General features: G+C 40.9%; 1 protein-coding gene across 4 annotated transcripts in view; it reads left to right on the forward strand.

Moving 5' to 3' along the window:
* Positions 1–903: 903 nt before the first annotated feature.
* The window catches only part of TMTC2 (transmembrane O-mannosyltransferase targeting cadherins 2), a 388,309-nt gene continuing 368,724 nt past the window's right edge, over positions 904–20,488 (forward strand). The window contains exon 1 of one of the 4 annotated variants that reach the window (XM_074325339.2): positions 904–1,733. In XM_074325339.2, the coding sequence (XP_074181440.1) occupies positions 1,651–1,733 (83 nt within the window). In that variant the 5' untranslated portion in view covers positions 904–1,650. The remainder of the gene's footprint in view (positions 1,734–20,488) is intronic. The other 3 variants (XR_012493907.2, XR_012493906.2, XM_019754143.3) reach the window with 3 other exon arrangements.

Genomic DNA, 20,488 nt, shown 5'->3' on the forward strand with positions numbered 1-20,488 from the left:
GAGTCTTGCAGAAAGGGGCCAAGCCAGGAGGTGTGGCGGGCAGCCCACGGCCCTCTTTGGTCTGTAAACTTTAGTACCCAGAGCTCGTTCTGCACAGCCATTCTTCTACACCATATTGCAGCTTGTTGGACGTCTTCCATCCAGTCCTGCATCCGGGCAGAAAGGAAAGGACGTTAGCTTCCCGCCTTCCTAGGTTATAGCTCTGTACTGGGCGGCAGAGGCGTCTCTCCTCAATGTTCTCTGGGTCAGCCTGACATTCCCCCAGAAACCACGAAAGGCCCGCCGCAGGTGCGGGGTATACACACGTGTGTCCGTGTCTTTCTTTCCTCTTTTGGGGGTCCTTCCTTTTTAACCTACTGCGGGAACATTTCCCTCCTCACACGTCTTTCCATTTACATTCGGGACAACCGTAGGCTCACAGCTGAAATCTCTCCCTCCTAAGATGCCTCCCTCCCCAAGCTCTCCGATACCCCCCGTTCCCCATTTCGGCTCACGCACTATGAGCGTGTGTGAGAGGCGGCGTGTATGTTTGTGGCAACCGCGGCTGCAGCACTCGCCAAACCTGTTCTTCCTTTCCCGATCCCCAGAAGTCTCCAGCAGACCGGACTTAACGCCTGGCAGCGCTTGGCACACACAGCGCTGGGGTTGAGAAACAGCCGGTGCCAGGCGCGGCCAGGCACTAGCCCGGCGACCGACCGCCTTCTCCTCGGTGTGGTTCTCCTTTAGCTGCCCTCCCAGGCTGTCTTCCAGCAGTCCTCCTCGGGTCCCCGGGGCCCTCCCGAGTGAAAACAAAGGTGAAAGAAACAAGACGAGGGCAGGCGAAGAGTAGGAGGAGCCTTAGGCCCGGGGGCGGGTGGGAGGAGCTCCAGCCTGCGAGCGGAGGGTAGCGTGGGAGGAGCCTTAGGGGAGGATCTGGGTGGAGAAAGGGGCTGGGCAAACCCGGGATGGAGGGCTGGCCACGCAGGCGCGGGGGGTAGCGCCGAGAACCCCACGCGGGAGCTTCTGGAGTCTCCAACCACCGCTTCTCACTTCACTGGAGAAGGGGCTGGGGCCGGCAGGGAGCTAATAAAGAGTGAATGAGCTGCAGCCGCTGTAGCGGCTGGAGTCAGCCCGAGCGGCACCCGAACCGTGCGCCCGGGAGGCGGCGAGGGGAGGCGGTTCGCCTTGTCCCTCCCATCCGCCCCTTTTTCTCTCTCTTCCTCAAGCTGGTCCCAGATCCCGGCTCCGTCCGGTTCCTCTTCCCCATCCCGCACTCTTCCACCTCCTCTACGTCCCACTCCTCACCTAGGGCACCTCGAATTGCCATGGGTTAGGGTGGGGGCCTCGAGCCGCGGGAAGGACCAGCCCTGTGCATCCGCCGGGGGGCGCGGAGCCCGGACGCCGCTCGCTGCTCGCGGGCGCCGGGCATGTGGAGCGCGGTGTGAGCCCGCACCCGGGGAGGACGCAGGCGCTGCGGAGACGGGCTGAGGAGGAGGAAGAGAGCGGTGGTTTGGAAGGACCGAAGGGAGGGAGAGGACGGAGGGTGGGGAAGCGAGGGAAAAGTGAAGCTGGGAGGAGAAGGCGGCGGAAGGTGGAGATTGATGCTTCTGTTTTTTGTTGCCGCTGCTGCCCTCGCGCTGGGAGCCGAGCCGGAGGGAAGGCGGTGGAGAGATGATTGCAGAGTTGGTGAGCAGCGCTCTGGGGCTCGCCTTGTATCTCAACACCCTAAGTGCGGATTTCTGCTATGATGACAGGTAAGGGGGTGAGAGAAGGGATGACGGGCTGCGTGGCGACTCCGTGGTGGCTCTGACGCTTCCCGCTTTAAGGCTGGAAGTGCGTCTTGGAGGAACTGGTCCAGCACCTGAAGGTTTAGGAGACGCGTAAACATTAACACCTAAAGCGAAAACACCCGGGAGGCGAGCGCGCTGGGCGGGCTGAAGGACTTTGGGTTCCTAGTTTGCAGCAGGTTCTTTGCTTCTCGCCTGTTGGCAGACGCTTAAGTTTTTTAGCGGAAATCGCAGCAATTTAGGAAACTGTTTAATGAACATATTTTTTAAAACATCTTAGGTATTCCTTGGTGAAACAAAAGCACATTGAGCGATTTTACGTCTGGGCTGAAAGGAAGCCGTTCCCCGCCCCCTAATAGATCTTCCCAGTAACGTTTCCTTTTGTTGATGGGACACTTTTATTTCCCGAGGTTAAAACACACGTGTGACAGTTGCCAAAATAATCGAAAGAGAAGCTCGTACTCTACTTCAACTTTCCCTTTTGACGTGTAGTATACTTTGAGCCAAGGTAATGCTGCTGCTGGTCGCTTCTGCTACCCCCGCCTCTCTCACCAATCGATGGAATAGCACTTTATAAAAGCCTGGGCTTTCATTTCTGTTTGGGAGTTTTACATTAGACGTTAGCGATTCTTTTGTGCTACTAATAGTGGAAGAAGACGCCCCTAGAGATTGAAGTTGTCTTTTGCATTTGGGTTAGTTTGGGTGGCTAATGAGACCTGAACTGTGTTGTCAAAGAAACTACATCGACTTCTGGAAAATGTCACAGTTGTGGTCATGTCTCTACCTATTTATTAAACGTTGTTAGTATTTAGAAACTGATGAAAAGCTCCAATAGCCATTAGGGAAAATTCCAATTTGTGTCTTTCCGGTGACTTAATCTGATTACGATTAAAACAAATGCATAATTAAAAGATATTAGGGAGAACAGTATGCCTGGCTAAACTTATTAACGGGCCTGGGGAGTTTCATGCTCCATTGAAATTAAACTATCCAAAAAGTGAGCACAGATTTACTTTGACAGCTTTTCAGCAGCCTCTCTGGGCTATGGAAAGTGAATGGATCCCCAGGGTCAGGGCCAGGCAGTGAGTGAACTTACGCTAAGTGGTTGGTAGTGAGGGGAGGTGAAGGCAGAATCTTCTCCTGGTTGGTAATTAGACATATTCTATATTCTCTGGTGTGCCCACTCTCCGGCTAAAAGCATGTTCATGGATGTATGCCTTCAGTCAGTGAATCTTGGTGAGCACCCACCCACATGTCTATTGTGAAATCCCAGTAGGTGCAACCACAGCCTGCAGACCCTTCTTAATGCATTTTATGTAGTGTCTGTCAGAGACTGGTTGCTAGGAAGCCACTGTTAGACATAAACTTTTCCTCAGCTTTTAAGCAGTGGACAGATTTTAGCAATTATGCTACATGCTCTGAGAAATAAATGGTCTGTGAGAGGAGCTGCTTCTGTTTCCTTCAATTTTGGGTTATAGTGCACCTGCTATTTCTAAGGTATTAGAAGAGAAACTCTTGCTTCCAAAGATGGGTGACTTTTCACAACATATGCTCAGGGACAGCTCTGGGCAGTTAGTGACTCTGTTGGGGACAGTTTGAATAGTAAGCATTTAAACCAAGAATAGACAGCTTATTAAAAAAAAGTCACTTATATAATATTGTATATAATAGTGTAACTGTTGTAGAACATTGGAGTAAATCAAGCTTTCCTAGTGTATGCTATTGTTTGTTGCTCTCCATTCTTTAAAAAGTAAATGTCAAAAGAAGCTCTCATAAAGATTAAGGCTAAAATTAAACTAAATTTACATGTACATTTTTCTGTGCTTTCAGTGCTTATTTTGTGTTCTTTAGTCATCAGTCAGAAGTGTTAGGACTTTATAACTTAGGGAGAACGGTGCAAGTGTCATAATAAATAACTTGTGCTTTAAGCGTTGACAGTTGTCGTAAGTTCTTTACATGTTGTAGGTTAAATGGAAACCTGTAGGTCAAAATTACTGACTTTAACCTAGCCACATATATGAATTTAATATGATGACTTACGCTATTGTCTGAATGATAGCATGCTCACTGTATGATATGCAGATATTATATATATCCTATGATGTCTAGGATCAACGTGTATAAATGATACTTTGCTGCAATTTGAAAAGTATATTTTACTCTAATTTTCTTAGTGCAAAGCTGCATATGCAATTACATACTCCTAAGAGTATATAATCTTAAAAGTATCAAACTTGGTTTTTGTGTATCCTGAAAATTATGAAATACATGTTAATAGGAGCATAGGACTTACTTTGTGTCTGCATGGCATGTTTAGGTGATTCAGTGCCAAGCTGTACACTGTTAAGTTGTGGTTTCTCAGATACACTACTTTCTTTCTAACTACTGGAACTCATTGGGGTGTGAAGGGGGAAGAGAGGGGAGAGTCAAGTGGAAACTAGGATGATGATAATATGTTTATTTCCATCGCTCCATTTCAGACTACAAAGACAAGTTGAAAACTTTGTTTAAACTACATCTGTGGATTCCACTGCCCCCCCAGGAACATTTGTGAAACTCAGCTCTGTAAGGAGAGGCCAGGGCTGCAAAGGAAGAGCCGCATTCACTGGGGGAGGTGGCTCTTACGCTTGACTTGCTTAACTAAATCAAGACTTTTTTTTTAAGCTGAAGAATCTGGTATTTACTGTAGGAGTGCTTTATATTGCTTCAGCTTAAAAATTATTGCTGTGGTACTTCTCAAAGTTATCATTTCTTTTAAATATAGTGATCAAGTTTACTTTATAAACTGTATATATGTAATTACTTTCAGTGTTTGATGTAGCTTGGATGAGATTAAGTGGTAATCTGAAACTTTCTTAGAGCAAAATCAATTTCCCTATGGTAAAATTTAATATTTTACAAGTGTTTCTTTGTTAAACTTAAGAATATAGCTAGGATGCGATGAAACAGAAGAGTAGAATTCACTATATCTGAGGAAAAAGCAAGTATGGATTCAACTTCACCCTCTTTCCTATTGCCTTCAATCTCATAATGACTGTATTGAATCCTAAATTGTGGTTAGAGTAAAATTGGAATTATAAATTTGCATTGTTTGCCAAATTTTAAGTCATGTTGCATGTGACTTCTTGAAGGACCCCCTCATTGTCTGGAGAAATTTGGTGTTTAGGTCAGTGGGAAAAACTTGCTGACCTCAAATTCTCTACTCTCTTATATATTTTGTTGAGGATAACATTGCATTATTTTCCCTCATTCTCTTTAAAGAGCACTGTTAATATGTTTTGCATATAGATAACAATAAAAGAGGAGTCAGTTTGTTTGAAAGCAACAGAAATAAACCCTATTGTTTTATAGTCTGATTTCATTTTGCTCGAGGTATCTAATTGATGGCATGCCCTTTATAACAAGTAAATGAAATAATGCAAGTAATACATGTTTTTATTCTCATGAGTAAAATAATACATTAATTAAAAAAAAAAGAAAAAACGACATTTTGAGTTTTAGGAATTGGGAAATGCATTTGTGGCTGCTTTGAAATCTTTCCCCTTTTTTCCCATTTTGCATTTGTTAAACCCAACCATGATCATGAACATTACCTTTAAGTTTCTTAGCTATTCCATTGTGTAATAATTGGGTGAAACTTGGAGAAGCAGCTCCACAGAAGTTTCTGCTCTTAAATTAAAACTAGTTTAGTTATTCATTTGGGTGTAAATGTAAATCTTAGTTTTTATGGAAACACTAGTTAAGATGTTTTTACTTAAAGTCATGAAGATTTTGATTAACAGCATTTAAAAAGGAGCAATGAAGGATTTGAGGCATGACAACAAGTTTTTAAACATTTTTTTCTAGAGATATTGAAGTGTTGGTCTTTTAATGTTAATGTCAGTTTTGAGTTTTTGACTGGATATGATCCCTTGTGAAATAATCACACTAACTTCCCTCTAAAAAGTTTTCTCTAATAGACTTACCTTGGACCAATCTGGGATTGGTATCTGAAAATATTTGTATGTTCAACTATTGAAGGCATGACTGGTATGTTTAAAAGTATGTTTAGAAAGAATTACTTATAAAATAAAAGTAAAGAAGTTACTAAAATAAAAGTAAAGAAGTTTGGTTTGTATCAAAAGTTGTCTCATCAGGTCTTTATTGGAAGAAGCCAATGAGTACAAGTTGTGTTTTTTTTACTCTAATTTCCTTCCCAGTTTATAAGCCACTGGAAAAAAAATGTAAGTGGATATAATTTATAGTTGATGAAATACTTTATGTGACATTTTATTATCTAACTATTTTGATTGTTTAATCAAATCTATGTGGAAAAGGTTCATTTTGCTGTTTGAACAAGTACATCTCAACAGTAAATGTAAAGTATGTAGAGCCAGTATAGACCACTCTGCTTTGTCTCTATTGAGCCTGTCACATGGGGTTTATCCTAGAAAATGACCCAAATACAAGCACTGAATGGACATTTGCAAATGCCATAGGGAAAATTGCTTGCCAGCCATCTGTCTCTTAGTTGTTTTCATACATAGGTATATATAATTTTGGCTGTATTATTATATATTATTAATTTACATTGTCTCGTCATCAACACTTAGTTTTTCAGTGTTATTTTGCCCCTATGGAAACACTGAATTCCCTGCTGTTGTAATTCTGAAATAGCTACAACCTTTTGGATTCCAACATGATTTAGGAGCGCAGTGTGTCTTCCTAACCTCTTTGTTACCCTTCAGCACACTAATAGCACTTGTTTCAAATGCCCATGATGGCGCAGCTGTTTATCATAGGCGAAGGGCACGTTTTCTCTGAAACAGCCCACCTTCATATTCAGAAAGGACAAAACTTACCCATAAGGTACTCTGAGAAATCTGTGGCTCACAGACCTACGTTCTTATAACTTTTAATATTCTCACCCAACATACTTTTAACATAGGAACATTCATCTTTACATTTTTTGATTCTCTTTTGGAAGCTAAGTATTCTGTCAGCTTTGGATACTTACTTTAATGACTTCACAAAAGTGACAAGTGTGGCAGCCTTGATGAGAAGGACAAGTGGGTTGCTGAACGTAAAGACCTCTCCTCTAGGAATAGCTCTCCTCATTCAGAGCCTAGTTGAAAAAAATTTAGTAGGTGTAGCACCAGGAACTGCGTACCTTCTGTTTTTCATGGGATGGGAAAGGCATAATATGTTGAATAATTACAGGTGTAATGATGCAGAATGCTAAATGGTTTCTTTGAAGGTTTGATTTGTATGTATTTTTGAGGAATAAATGACTACATTCAATAATTCACTAATTATGAATATTAGACAGAGGCTTCTCATACATATGGTGCATAATACAAACAGCAGCTGTTCACTCTTGTCAATGAGCGTCCGTACCTGTCTGTCCTTTCCTACCTGTACTTTAGCAGGTACTGTAAAGTGTTTGAATCTGAGAGTCTGATGATAGATGGATAAAAATGACAATAGTTTATCCTTTAGCAGATTTTCAATTGGATTTACTCATGTTTATTTTGATACTCATTTTGAAACTTTTATTGGGACTTACCTTCTTTCCCAGGACATTAGGACCCATGGTAGATGGTTAGAACTGGCCTTGGTCTGTTGCTCATTGGCACATTATTCGTATGTGAGGAAGCTTTAGACTACCTCTTCCAAATGTCTCCTTCCTAACTGTCCAGGTCAGTTGTTTTCCTTGGAGGTCTGCAGTGGCTGAACTCTTTGAATTAACTAGATTTTCCTCGACTGGTCATAGGGATTGAAGATTTTTGCCTCATAGACTTTTTTTGGCTGTATTTTCTACACAGTTAATTCTAACAAGATGCAGCACTATTAAATTTCTATTGATCTCTTTTCCTCCTCTCTGACAGTTTAGCTTTTCAATCACATTTGCCAGTTCCTCTGGTACTCAAGGTTTCTTCGAATAAAAGATATAAAAGTTCATTTCAGTGTTTTAAGAACTTTTTGGGATTCCAGTTTTGGGTTCCACTATGACCTTTTTTTTCTTTACAGGTAAATGGGAAAGAATTGAATTAGCCTATCTACTCAGGAGAATTTTGAAGAAGGCAGGAACACTGAAATGATTTGTTTTTAAGAGTCTACATTAAAAAATTGCTGTCATTTTTAGAGTAGTTTATTTTGTTTATGGGCATTTCATAAGATGCAGTTAATTTAAACAACTGAAAATGATTTTAAAGATGAGTTGGAGAGAGATATTTTGATTTGCTCATGTCTAAAAATTTATATGGAAGGAGATTAAAATTGATAATTCAAACTCCATCTTTAAGTTCCATTTTATTGTGGAATTAAATAAAATTATGTGTACGTTTATTTATTCCAAGGGTATACATATCTCTCCACCTTGCTTGAAGGAAGCGATACTGTATCTGTTTTAAAAGTACAGTAGTATTTGGCAGAGGAGATGCTATTTGCTTATGGTAATTTGATGTAAGCTTTTGTTTCTTGATTTTTTTTACCGGGACATTTTGTGATATCAGAGTGAGGCAGGGTATGAAGCGTGGCACAGCGTGTAGTTATAGTCCAAGAGACTGACTAAATTACATGATTTGTCAAATGAAACACACATCAGTGCCCTCGGAATAGCAGCTGTGAGCTAGGTGTTGGGGCCAAAGAAAGTGTTCCTGTCAGATTCCTTTGTCTTTGATGACTACCCTTCAGTTCTGTGGAATTTATTATAGTAAATGTGTGATTATTCCTTAGGAGCCTCAAGTTAAAAAAGAAAAGCAAGTTCACTGTAGACCTATGATTTTGGTTTAATTGGGAAACAATGTATAATAATATTGCCATGGGGTAAAGGAATTTACTGACATTGGAAACTGAAAAATGCACAAGTTTTGTTAGTGAACGTTGTTGTTGTTTCCCTCCCCCCACCCCAAATTGTGGTTCTAGAAATCATTGATTCCTTTAGACGTAGAAAATTTTTGATTGTCCTAGCCTAGAAATTCTCACTTGGCATCATTTAGGAGTATTTTAACTTCAAAGGATGTGTTATTTGTTGAAGAGTGGCCACTGGGGTGCAATATGGCTCGTGACATTTTGAACAGTGTTAAATGATGGCACTGAAGTATTTCAAACAGTCATGTATCAACACTGTTTAAAAATCCAGTGGGAAGAAGGACAATCATATAAGCCTGCATACTTGGAATTCTTTGGGCATTCATTTTAAATGCAGTTCACAAGTTTGCTTCTTACAAAATAAGTTGTTTTTTTTTTTTTTTTTAAAGATGAATAAGGCCAGTAAAATTTTTACAGCTGTGTCTTATGAAATTTTGTTTTCTTTTTTCAGTTGCTTATACGTCTTCTATAAAGAGACTGAAAGGATGCAAACCATAGCCTGTTTTTTTGTTTTTTTTTGTTTTAATCTCTCAGTTGGGTTGTAAGTCTATGTTTAAGACATTGTTATAAAGCATATTGTTATTTCTTTTATAAATCAAAAATTATAAAACTTCTCTTTGAGAGAGGCAAGCAAGTAATAGCACTAAGGGAAAAATAAACCTCTTGTTTTGTTAATTTCTGATTTGTTCTAGCATGAAAGCCTGTCTACCCTGCTTTCTTTTCTGTTAGTGGTATCTCTTGGATTAAACATGAGAGTCAGTAGTTTAACTCTTTACAAGGTCAGTGCATGTTGAAGTGACATCCCTGCAATTTGTGTTCTCAACAGAGGGAGCCGTAGGTGATGGCTCTGGAGATTACATTCACAGGTTTGACTACTACTCTTCTCCGTTTGGAGGGGATGCTTGTCATTACAGAGCCATTTGGGAGAAGCAGTTCTTGAGGTAGGGCCAGCAGCTGCAATATTCCCCTGGGGACCTTTCTCATTGTTTATAAACTGTCTCTTGGCCACTTCTGCCTTCCTGTCTTCGTGTTGTTAAAGGTATTGTAAATACTGAAGCTGTTGCCTCAGATTGTCAAAGATGTCTTAAGGTAGAATATGTGGGTCCAAGTAAGTACTTTGTCAAGTATACTTCTTTTCGAACAGGATGTTCCCCTTCTCCTCCAATAATTAACTAGAGGACTGCACTCCCACAGCAATTGAAAAGAGCTCATTTTGACAAAGAAAGCTTCTAATGACAAATTTTCCAACTACGAATTTGTGGAAGAGAAGTTCTCAGATGATGAAGAAGTTTAATCAGGCAAAAAGACATTTTTATTTGCAGAAATGGGTCCTTTTGAGCGAGGCAATTATTTATAGCTGATGTGAAAAACTGGTATACCTGAAGTCATTTGGTAAACCTCGCTTAAAATAGGAAGGTTAATCTTGTCATTCTGTTGAAAGAAGAAAAAATGGTGCTGAATCCTCACTGAATTTATGTTAAAGAAATAAGCTTTTATGCTTTCACCTACTCTTACACAGATATGTACTGATTTAACCCAAGAAAATGAATTTGAAATTTGAATAAAAATCTACTAAAGACATTATTTGGCAGTCTGAAAATAGTACCGTGTTTCCCCGAAAATAAGACCTAACCGGAAAATAAGCCCTAGCATGATTTTTCAGGATGACATTCCCTGAACATAAGCCGTAATGTGTCTTTTGGAGCAAAAATTAATATAAGACCCTATCTTATGTTCATGGAAACATGGTAACTGTAGTTTGCCACAGATATCTATTTTTCTATTTAAAAGATTCCATCAATAATGATCTTTTTAGGTAGGTCTGCTTCCTCCACTTCTATATATGTCTCTGTGTTTTTTCTTTTCAAAACAATGATGTGTTTTACTTTTGTTCCATGTTGAACAGAAAATGAAATTTCATGTTGTAAAACCTCTTGTATGTCATCCACATAAATAATGTAAGCCATTTCTATGAGAGAGTATTTAGTAGCTACTTTGAAATTCACGCCTGGTTAATATTAAGGGTGCCTGTGGCAGGCAAGGGGGCTTCAGACCTGCTCTCATAATTTGCCCTCCTGCCTTCATCCTTTGATGGTGAGGATTGCCTTTTAGAAAAATGTATTACAATGCAGTTTAAACCCCCAGTTCCTTTGAACCAGCCAGATCTCTTTATGTCTCTTCTAAAGGGACATTGCTGAGATGAGCCTCTTGTTGGAGCTGTTTCCATCTGTGTGTGCATATCTATTCTAGGTCAAGGCTTCCCGACTTCAGTCTACCTGGAAGTCACCTGGGGTTGTTAAAATGCAGATTCTGCCTGGAGGAGGCCTAAGAGCCTGCATTTCTATCATTCCCGGGTGGAACAGGAGCTGCTGCTTCGTGCACCACACTACAATAAGAGTAATAAGGCTTTATTTCATTTCAATGTATTACGCACGGCTTGGCGTGTTTTACAAACATTTGGAAAGTCAACCTAAATTCCTGGATTAAAAAAGATTGAGGCTAAGGTGCCTCTGTTCTGTTTAGCCATTTTATTTAATCTCTCTCTGTTTTGCTTTTGTATTCAATCACAATATCTTTATATTACCATATGGGTTTGACTTACTGTGCAGATTTTGAAAACGTAGAGAGCCTATTGAGATTCAAGGAGATGATCTTTATTGAAATATCCGTCACCATCTTGTATTACCATATCATCATCTTTGTAACATTACTGTGGAGACAGGTGTTGGATTCTGATTTTGACAAATAAACTGATATGTGGTTGCTGTAGGCTTGTGACTTGAATAGATACTGAAGTTTCAGCTGAGTGTCTACAGTCAGTACCTTCATTAGCTCATACTTTTGTTTAACTATCTCTCGTAAGGAAATTTGGCTTGTGTTGCATGAAGACTTTACAGACTTCAGGAAGGCAGCAAAATATAGGTGTTCAGGGAGCTGAGAGTAGGGAAGATAAAGATTTCTTTTTTTCTTCTTTCCCGCTCAGCAATCTTTATTCAGTTTTTTCGGGAAGGGGTGGCATGCCTCTGTTCCCATGCTGCTGTCCCTCTTACCTCTCCCACCCCAGGGTTCTGTCGGGCTCAGTGTCCTCTGCTGGGGGAAGGTCCTGGTGCCCAGAGGCCTGGTCTGGAGGAAACGCAGGGCAGCTGGTCCTTTCATGGGTGTCAGTCTCCCCTATGGGAGAGAAGGAGGGTAGGCAGGGGTCCTGCCTGCCAGAACTCAGAGCTCCACTGAGTAGTGGGGGTTAGAGGTGACCCCCACCTCAGCTTCCAGAGCGCCTCAGGGATCAGGTTGCCAGGGTATCACCAGAGAAGCAGCTCAGAGCAAGGGCTCCTGAGTCGGGGAAGAGTTGAGGGGAAGCACATAGGGGGCCGCAGTAAGGCTCGTCATTGTGCAGGCTGAGTCGAGAGAAGTGAGTGGCCATGTTCTCCTCAGACAGGAACTGCTTGTGCAGGGGCTCCTCCTCCTGCTACAGCACCTGTTTGGTGCTCAGGGGCACAGCTCCTCGGAAGGGAGCTCGTGTCCAGGCCTCGAGGCGCCCCCACGAGGCGGCCCGTGGGTTGCACTGGGCCCAACCTGGAGGGCCTCGCTCCAGAGGCCACTGAAGGATCATTGGGGTTGGGGGTCCTGCAGCCTAAATATTTCTTAATGATATTCAGGCACTGGGTGATGCTTTTGAGTGAAGTTATCTTCATAGGATTAGAAATGCTTGGGCCTGAGTGATTTTTTTACCCTGGTACACTAAACCTTAGTCTTTGCGCACTTTGGGGTAATTTATGAATAGGTGAATGCCCTAAATATGTGAAGTTTTACATTTCGACTGACTAGAAATGTTTTTAAAGAACTCATTCTAAAATGAGGTCATGCAGGGTCTCTGCTCCCGCTCCGCGCATAAGAACGCAGGATATGGTGAGGCCAAAAAGGAACATCCACGGAGCCATAGATAGGGGAGTCATACTACCATATTCTCGCTTGCCGCTGGGTTGGAGACACAGAGAGCAAACATCTGCCAGCACCCCAACAAGGGGTCTTCCTGCACCCCAGTCTCGCTGGCGGCCAGACGAGACACACCAAGCAGAAGCTGCATGATCCACAACCTGCCGCCCGCTTCTCTGCCAACCAACCAACCAACCAACCAACCAACCAACCAACCAACCAACCAACTAACTAACCAACCAACCAACCAACCAACGTAGCCACGGCAGTTATATCAGTGGCTAATTGGCCAACTGGTTACAGCTGATGGCCATCTACTACTCGAGCCAGCACCTTTCCATGTGAGGCCGAGAGCCTGGAAACTGCTCTCTGGGACTCCATCCCCACAAATGAGTTACAATTATTCCTTTCTTTTTAAAACACTGTACCTTGTGTGTACTACAGAGGCAGTGTCGTCAGTAAACATTGGGCCAAGTTAGAAGACTAGAGTTTTAGTCTTGGAATTTCCACTTCACTAGCTATGTACTCAAGCCACTCGTCTCTCCAAATCTCGGTCTTATAATTGGTTAGGAAGTGAAAATAATAAATAACTGCTGACCACAGAGTGAGGATCAAATGAAATAGTATGATGAATGTTCTCTGTGTGTTTTAAGGAGCTTCATGGCTGTATATTTAGATGTGCGGAGTGTTGGCCCAGAGGATGAATGACTCACTTATCACTGTATGTTAGCATTTGACTTTGTTCTGCTCTGAGAACAGAGCTGTTGTTGCTAACTTCTCCATGTTACTGCTAACTTTTTCACATGGAGTCCGCAGCAGTTGAACTCCTATTGTCCCGTCTTCTGTTGCCATCCCTATACCCCATCTCTGCTTCTAATCCCCGTACTCTCACCTCATAAGCAGTTCTTGCTCTCCTCTATTTCTTCTTTGTTGCTTTTCCTGTGTTTCTGCTCTCTGCATGAAGGCTTATTTTGAATAGACAAATTCTGGCCAATCTGAGCCCTTCTTACCTTTTACATTGTAAAAGTACCAGTTACAGTACATAGGGTATAAGTAATCTTTGGTACTTTGGTTTTTTTGGGAGGTTTCCCTCTTCAGTACCCACCCTTTTTCTTTATGGAGTATGTTCAGATTCAGAGCAGCAGTCTGGTGGCTCGGTGATTAGGAAAGCGATATGTCAGAAAGCTGTTTTTTTTTTTTTTTTTTTTCCTGCGTTGAAGTGTTTGTGTTAATCAGTCCTGTATTGAGAATTTGCAGTATGTATGCTTAGCACATGTGCTAGATGGCAACATCTAGTGTCTAAACCTGGTGATATATTTTTGTAAATAATCAGAAAATATTTCTTGATTTCAGACTTTTTCAAGCAACAGAATGGCAAAAAGTAAAAAGACCACAAGAATTTTGGAATCATAATCTAGGGATCTAATCCCAGAACTATTACTTGCTAATTGTGTAATTTTGACTGTTACTAAAACTCTTTTAGCCTCTGTTCCCTGTTCTAGATGAGGCTAGTGATAAACTACTTAATAGAGTTTCTGGGAGAATCAAATGAGATACATTATATAAAGTGGCTGGTACAGTGTCTGGTGCCTAGGATAATTATTAAATATTTCTCTTAATTAAGAAATTATTCATTAACTTTATTGCTGATAGTATAAAATCACTATATAGTGTTATCTGAAAGTATTGTAGAGCATTTAGGGATTTTTCTTAAAAGCGAATATTTAAAATTTAAACTTATTTCTAATAATATTTCACTAATATTTAAATATTAACTAATAATATTTAAATCAGACAGATATAGGGTAACTGAAAGAGTTCATTAAACTATATTAAATAACGACTAATTTTGGAATTTAATTTTCACCTTGAATTACAACTTTGGAGAAATGATGTTGAAACTTAACCATTACACACACACACATACACACACACAGACACACACACACACACACAATTTGGGCATACATGCATGCACATGCACATAGACCTAAATTTTGCAAATAAAATGTTTGCATTGTATATTCAATTAAAAGTACATATGAAAAGCAGAACTCGGATGTCGTCTATCTTCTTTACCATAATTGACTTTCTTCTTTAAGTTAGATGCATGGAAGCATGTGCAAAATTATGATTTCTTAGCATCTTATAAGAATTGTTCCACTCTGTGATATGTCTCTTTGACAACACAAAAATCTTAAACAATGAAAATCTGGAATTGTTTTCAATTATATTGTGTAAGATTATGTTGAAGTAAGAGTTAGCCCAAATCCCAGGTATACTTTTATATACCTTGTTTTACAATGATCAAATTGAATATAAAAGCTCTGTTTATTCTTTGAAACCTTTTCTGGGAAGCTGATTTTCTCTAACTTGCACTCTCACCAGGACCTACAACTTGCATTATTTTATTTACGGGTAGTTCTGCATTTGAGTATATTGATCTCCTAATTAAAACAGATCTTTCACATGTTAATATTTTTCTAGAAATTCCCTATATAAAGAGAACATATAACTTTCTAACACACTTCTTGCTTTATATTTCTTCCCTTGGAAGAAGAATCCCCCCAACCCCCCCACCCCCCAAACCCACACACACACTCAAACACCAAAGTACAGGTAAGCTAAGTAAGTTGAAGGTTTACCAGACTGATAACACAGCTTTTTCTGTAAAGTCAGGACTTGGCTCTAGTGATTCCCCAGGGTTCCTTCCAGTTTAAAACAGGTCACAATTCTGGGGAAATGGGTTTGGGTTTATTTGCTTAAGAAATATATTTGAAATCTGGCATTTTGGGGGCAGTTAACAATGATTTAGGTAAAACTGGCCATATTGCCACACATATAATGGAAAAGGAGGCCTATTAATCACAACAAATCATATCAACCAAAGATGTTTTATCTCAGACGCTCTCATCATTTTATTTCTTATGTGTGTTACCTTATTCTCAGTTGGAATGTTTACCCTGTTCCTATTGATAACTACATTCTAACACAACTGGCAACCTCCTTTTTAAAAAGGAGAACACTTCTCGTTCTTGTTGGATAGCAGCCTAGTTTTCTCTCGTGCACATCTGTTCCTTGGAACATTTTGAAACTATTCAGGTGAAAATTCACCCTGTTTTTAATAAACCAGATTCTGTTACTGATGGGTTAAAGAAAAAAATCAGTCATACTGTTTTTAATAAAGTAAAGGAAAACAACAAATGGGTGTTGCAGGATGATTCTCAACTCTCTGGAATTAACCTAAATCAGTACAAGAATAAAACAATAATTTAAAACCTTGTTAAACATGCCACAGCAATTGATTTTTTTCCTTTTTTCTTCTTTTTTTTAAATTAAAGCTTATTGGGGTGACAATGGTTAGTAAGGTTACATAGGTTTCAGGTGTACCATTCTGTAATACATCATCTATATATTACATTATGTGTTCACCACCCAGAGTCAGTTCTCCTTCCATCACCATGTTTGATCTCATTTACCCTCATCTGTCATTTACCCTCATCTACCATTTGCCCTCTCCCCTTACCCTCTGGTAATCACTAAGCAATTGATTTTTAGGACTGAACGAAAAGACTAGCACTTGGGTCTCTTCAGGGTGAGGGACTGGATGGGAAGGGTAAGTATGCCATTCCTACAAAGTGAACTTTGGTGAAATTGAGAGAAGTTGAAGAGGATTTTGTTCCTTTCTTGCTTTATGAAACATACTCTTCCTTTATGGTCCAGAAGGATGATTATGCAGAAATTTGGATAAACTTTCTTTGTGGGGGCAAAACAGAGGTATTGCAATGGACAGATGGATAGTTTTAATTGATAACTTTGTGAATTGGAACCAGAGCAGCAAATGATTTTCAGCTTCTTCAGGTGAAATCAAGACAGGCTGTTACAATGGGAATCTTCTGAATTCAACTCTGTTTGTGGTAGTAGCTCGTCAGTGTTTTTTAAAAAAATTCTTCAATATATTTTGATTGCATGCTGCATTTTTGGTGTGTGTTATCAAATAGCAGTGAAGTAAATGCTGTTGGATCTGCCGACGGTTTCTGGGTGTGGGCTGGGATCCTGTCTCGTGAGACCGAAGAATGGACACAAGGACCAGGGAGAGGCAAAGAGTTGTAAAAGAAGATAGTTTATTAGGAGCAGGAGAAGAAGTTGCAGTTTGCGAGCGGGAGGGGGTACCAGAAACTGGGAAGCCCAGTGATTGAGACAAATTTCTTACTGTTATACCTTCCCTTGCCTACTTGGGGAAAGGGGCTGGAGCCTTCTAATGGAATTAATTTATCAGGTTTGTCCTGTTCATCCTGAAGGGATTAACGAAATAACCCATTCCTATGTATCAGATCTGCTCCTTTGTCCGGCCAGAAGGGATTTGAGATTATCTATTAACCTCAAGGTGTATTCTCTTGTGTCTGTCCTGGAGTCAAGGAGATATTCCACAACCTGGAGTTTCAGGATATGGCTGCTTTTTTGTTTATTCCACCAGGGACCTCCCTGTCTACCTAGCAACATGCTAACTAACCTGTCTCAGTCCCCCCTCTGAAGACAAAACCCTAACTGCTGTTGGGGAATGGCGGCGACAACCGCTCTGGCTACTTCAGGCTGAGGAGGGGCCGAGTAGAAAGAGACCCGCAGCTAGGGCTTGTCCAGAGGCCTATCTAAGGGTCCCCGGTAGATGAACAGATCCAGATGAGGATGGTGTTGTCTTGTAGGCTGTCATAGCCAACCAGTGGGTAGTCTGTAAGCTGAGACGCATTGGTGGCAACAGCATGAGGTAATACCTATAATAATGGATAAAAGAATAATGAGAAAAGTTTCCTTAAGTCCTGCTAAACTGGGAAGCCAGGAAGTAAGGAAGGTAAAGAATCTTGTTCTTAGTTTAATAGTGGAACCTATATTATGAATTTGTTGAACTTTAATTAATTGTGAATTATCAGAGAGATTGAAACAGCATAACCCTTTACACTTTTTACATCCTTGATTGTGTTTGAGAAGTAGATAATCTATGGCAGCTCTGTTTTTGAGAACTGTTTTTCTGACCTGTCCTAACTGTTGTCTCATGGCACGGATAGCCTGTGAGGTAGATTAAAGCACTGGTTGGAGCAGCCAGTGAAACTAACACATTGATTAGCTGGAGTTACGGCTCTTTTTTCTTTACTTAGTTCTAGTGTTTGGGTGAGAACTATTAGCTCAGCTAGTTGTGTGCTGGACGCAGAGGGAAGGTTTGTATTTTCTAAGATACATGTAGGGTAACTACAGCATATCCAGCCTTTTGTATGTCATTTTTTATAAAAGAGCTCTCATCAATGAAGAGCGTCCAGTCTGGGTTGTCTAGGGGTATTTTCTTGTAAATCTGCTCTGGCAGCATAGGTTTATATTAATTAAAACTTGTTGGCAGTTAATTCTTCCTTCATCTCTGGGAGGAATGCCACAGGATTAAGGGTGGAGCAGGTCTCTATTACAGGACTTGCTAATAAGAGGACCTGATGTCGCAGGAGGAGGCTATCAGTGAGCCAGTGACTGTTATTTAAAAGTCCTCGAATGTGATGGGGGGCAAAGACGGTTAAGTCCTGTCCCATCGTGAGCTTGGTGGCTTCAGGAACCAGGAGGGCAGCTGTAGCTATGGCCTGGAGACAAGCTGGCCAGCCGTATGCTACTAGGTCTAGTTCCTTACTTAAATAGCTCCAGAGTCCTTTTTAAGTTTAATTTGTTTATTTTATTTTTTTTAAAGGTATAGTCCAATGATAAGAAACAGGCTGAGTAAAATGAGCCCAAATCTGGGGGCTGTCTTTATCTTTGCAACCAAGCAGTTTTTAGAGGAAAAAGGCCCAGAGTGAGCAGTGAGACAGAATAAATAGCTTCTATATCAGTTAGGATATTAATAGGCTTACCTGCCACATCAGGGTCACCTACAGTTTTACCCCCTGTGTTGAGAACAGCTTGGGAGCCACTGGGAACTTCAGGCCAAACAGTGATGACAGCCATTTTGGGGGAGGGAATTGGTTCCTGCTCCCTTCAGAACAAGGGGTACTCTCTCCTTTAGTGCCCTTTTGTCTGTACAGGGGGCACGGCTGTTTTAGAGGTTAGGGCACTCCTTATTCCGGTGATCTGGGCTTGCACATCCAGACTAGGCTCCTTTTGTCTGGCGTTTCCTCTTCTGAGGCTTTTAGGGTGCCTTGCGGTGGCTTTAGCCCTGGGTTGTCTACAACTGTGGCCCAAAGTCTGGCATGTCTCTGTTCTTATCCTCTGGTCTCACTGTTCCTTTATTCCTCATTTTTCTGTCTTGGTTGTTAAAGACAGTTAAACAAATTCCTGGCCTTCTCTAGGATCTGAGCCTCTTAATCAGGGAGGCAATAGTGGGCCAGAACTACTAGAATTCCCTGCCAGTTAGGGGAAAACACCAGGCTAAGCTTCCTTATATTGGCGTATAGCTGATACTGAGGAAGGTATATGAACTCTAGCAGTTCGACAATATAAAAGTTTACTTAACTATTATCAAAACTTAGTTTTTAGGTTTAATTTTTGAATAACTAAGGACCTGATTGAAAAAATATAAAACATAGAAAATTAGTCTGGTATTCGCTTTTTTAGGTAGAAAACTTTTTCATAATGTCAGTAGCAGACCAATAGTCTAACAAACTTTGTCTTAGTAGAGAGAGAAAACTTTTATTTTGTACCAGCTTACTTTGGAGATTTAAATTTACTTAGTTAATTACATTTAGTTTAACTGTATTTAAAATTCCCAAAACTTCTCACAAACCTTCTACAACTTTCCCAGTCCCTCTTAGTTTGTCTCTTGACTCATTTAGAAATAACCGTCTTTAGGCAAAACTGCTTTCTTTCAGTACCTTCAAAATGTATTTCTATACTTTATACCTTCCTTGAAAACACACACCATTTTCTTCCATGTTAGAATCCATAACCTTCAAAACCTTAATTTCTACTGACAACCAAAAGCAAGCAATTAGCACTTCCACTGGCAAATCCAGGAATATATTTGGCAACCTTTAAAAGCACAGGCTTTTGTAATAAAATATAAGATATGTTTATTAACAGATCATAATTTCTCTCTTAACATTCCTGTGATAAGAAGCTAGAAATAGATGAACTTAGACCTACCTAATAATTGACACCTCAGCATTTTGTTATTTTGAAATATCTAGATATTTAATCTAAGCTATTTTCTTGACAAATTCTATAACAGAGATAACATGACTTTAAAAGTAGGCTTATTTAGAATGTTAGTACTCTGGGACTCCAATCTAAAGGTAATTTCCCTTAGAATGAATCCCACTGCGAGTGGTCCCTGCAGGACTTAGAGCAGCAGAGTAAGGCGGGGGTGGGTGTGTGGCTTGAGAATTAGCTGCTTGGTTTTTAAAAATGCCACTTTTTTCCTTCAGTTACGTTAGCCTCAGTCATTCCTGTTTATAGGTGGATTAGGAGATGGGTTCTCCTCAGGAGAGGAGGTTCCCACTAGACGTCCTTTGGAGGAGTCCCTTTAGGAGGAGTCTCCTTAGGGAGAGTCTCCCCAGGAGGAGTCCCCTTCGGGAGGAGTCCCCCCAGAAGGGATCTCCCCAGGGAGAGTCTCCTTAGAAGGAGTCTACCTAGGAGGAGACCCCTTAGAAGGGGTCTCCTTCGGAGGAGGGAGCAAAAGATCACGTCCCAAAGAGCCGTGTCAACTCCACATTTCATAAGATCTGGGTTGTCCCTCAGGGCGAAAAAAGCCTGAACATATGGAACTTCTGACCATTTGCACTCGTGTCTGCAAAACAGGTCTAGTTGCATGATAGTATTGTAATTAATACTTCTCTCAGAAGGGCAGTCTCCCCATCTTCTAACGTGTATTTGGGCCAAACCTCTGAATAGAAGAAAACCAGGCACCGCTTCTTCAAAGTCTGAGGGTCAAATTTGTCCCAGTGTTTCAAGATGCAATTCAGGGGGGTGAG

Source organism: Rhinolophus sinicus, chromosome 1, assembly GCF_057876585.1.
Source record: "Rhinolophus sinicus isolate RSI-liver-muscle chromosome 1, RSI-T2T, whole genome shotgun sequence".
Taxonomy (NCBI): domain Eukaryota; kingdom Metazoa; phylum Chordata; class Mammalia; order Chiroptera; family Rhinolophidae; genus Rhinolophus; species Rhinolophus sinicus.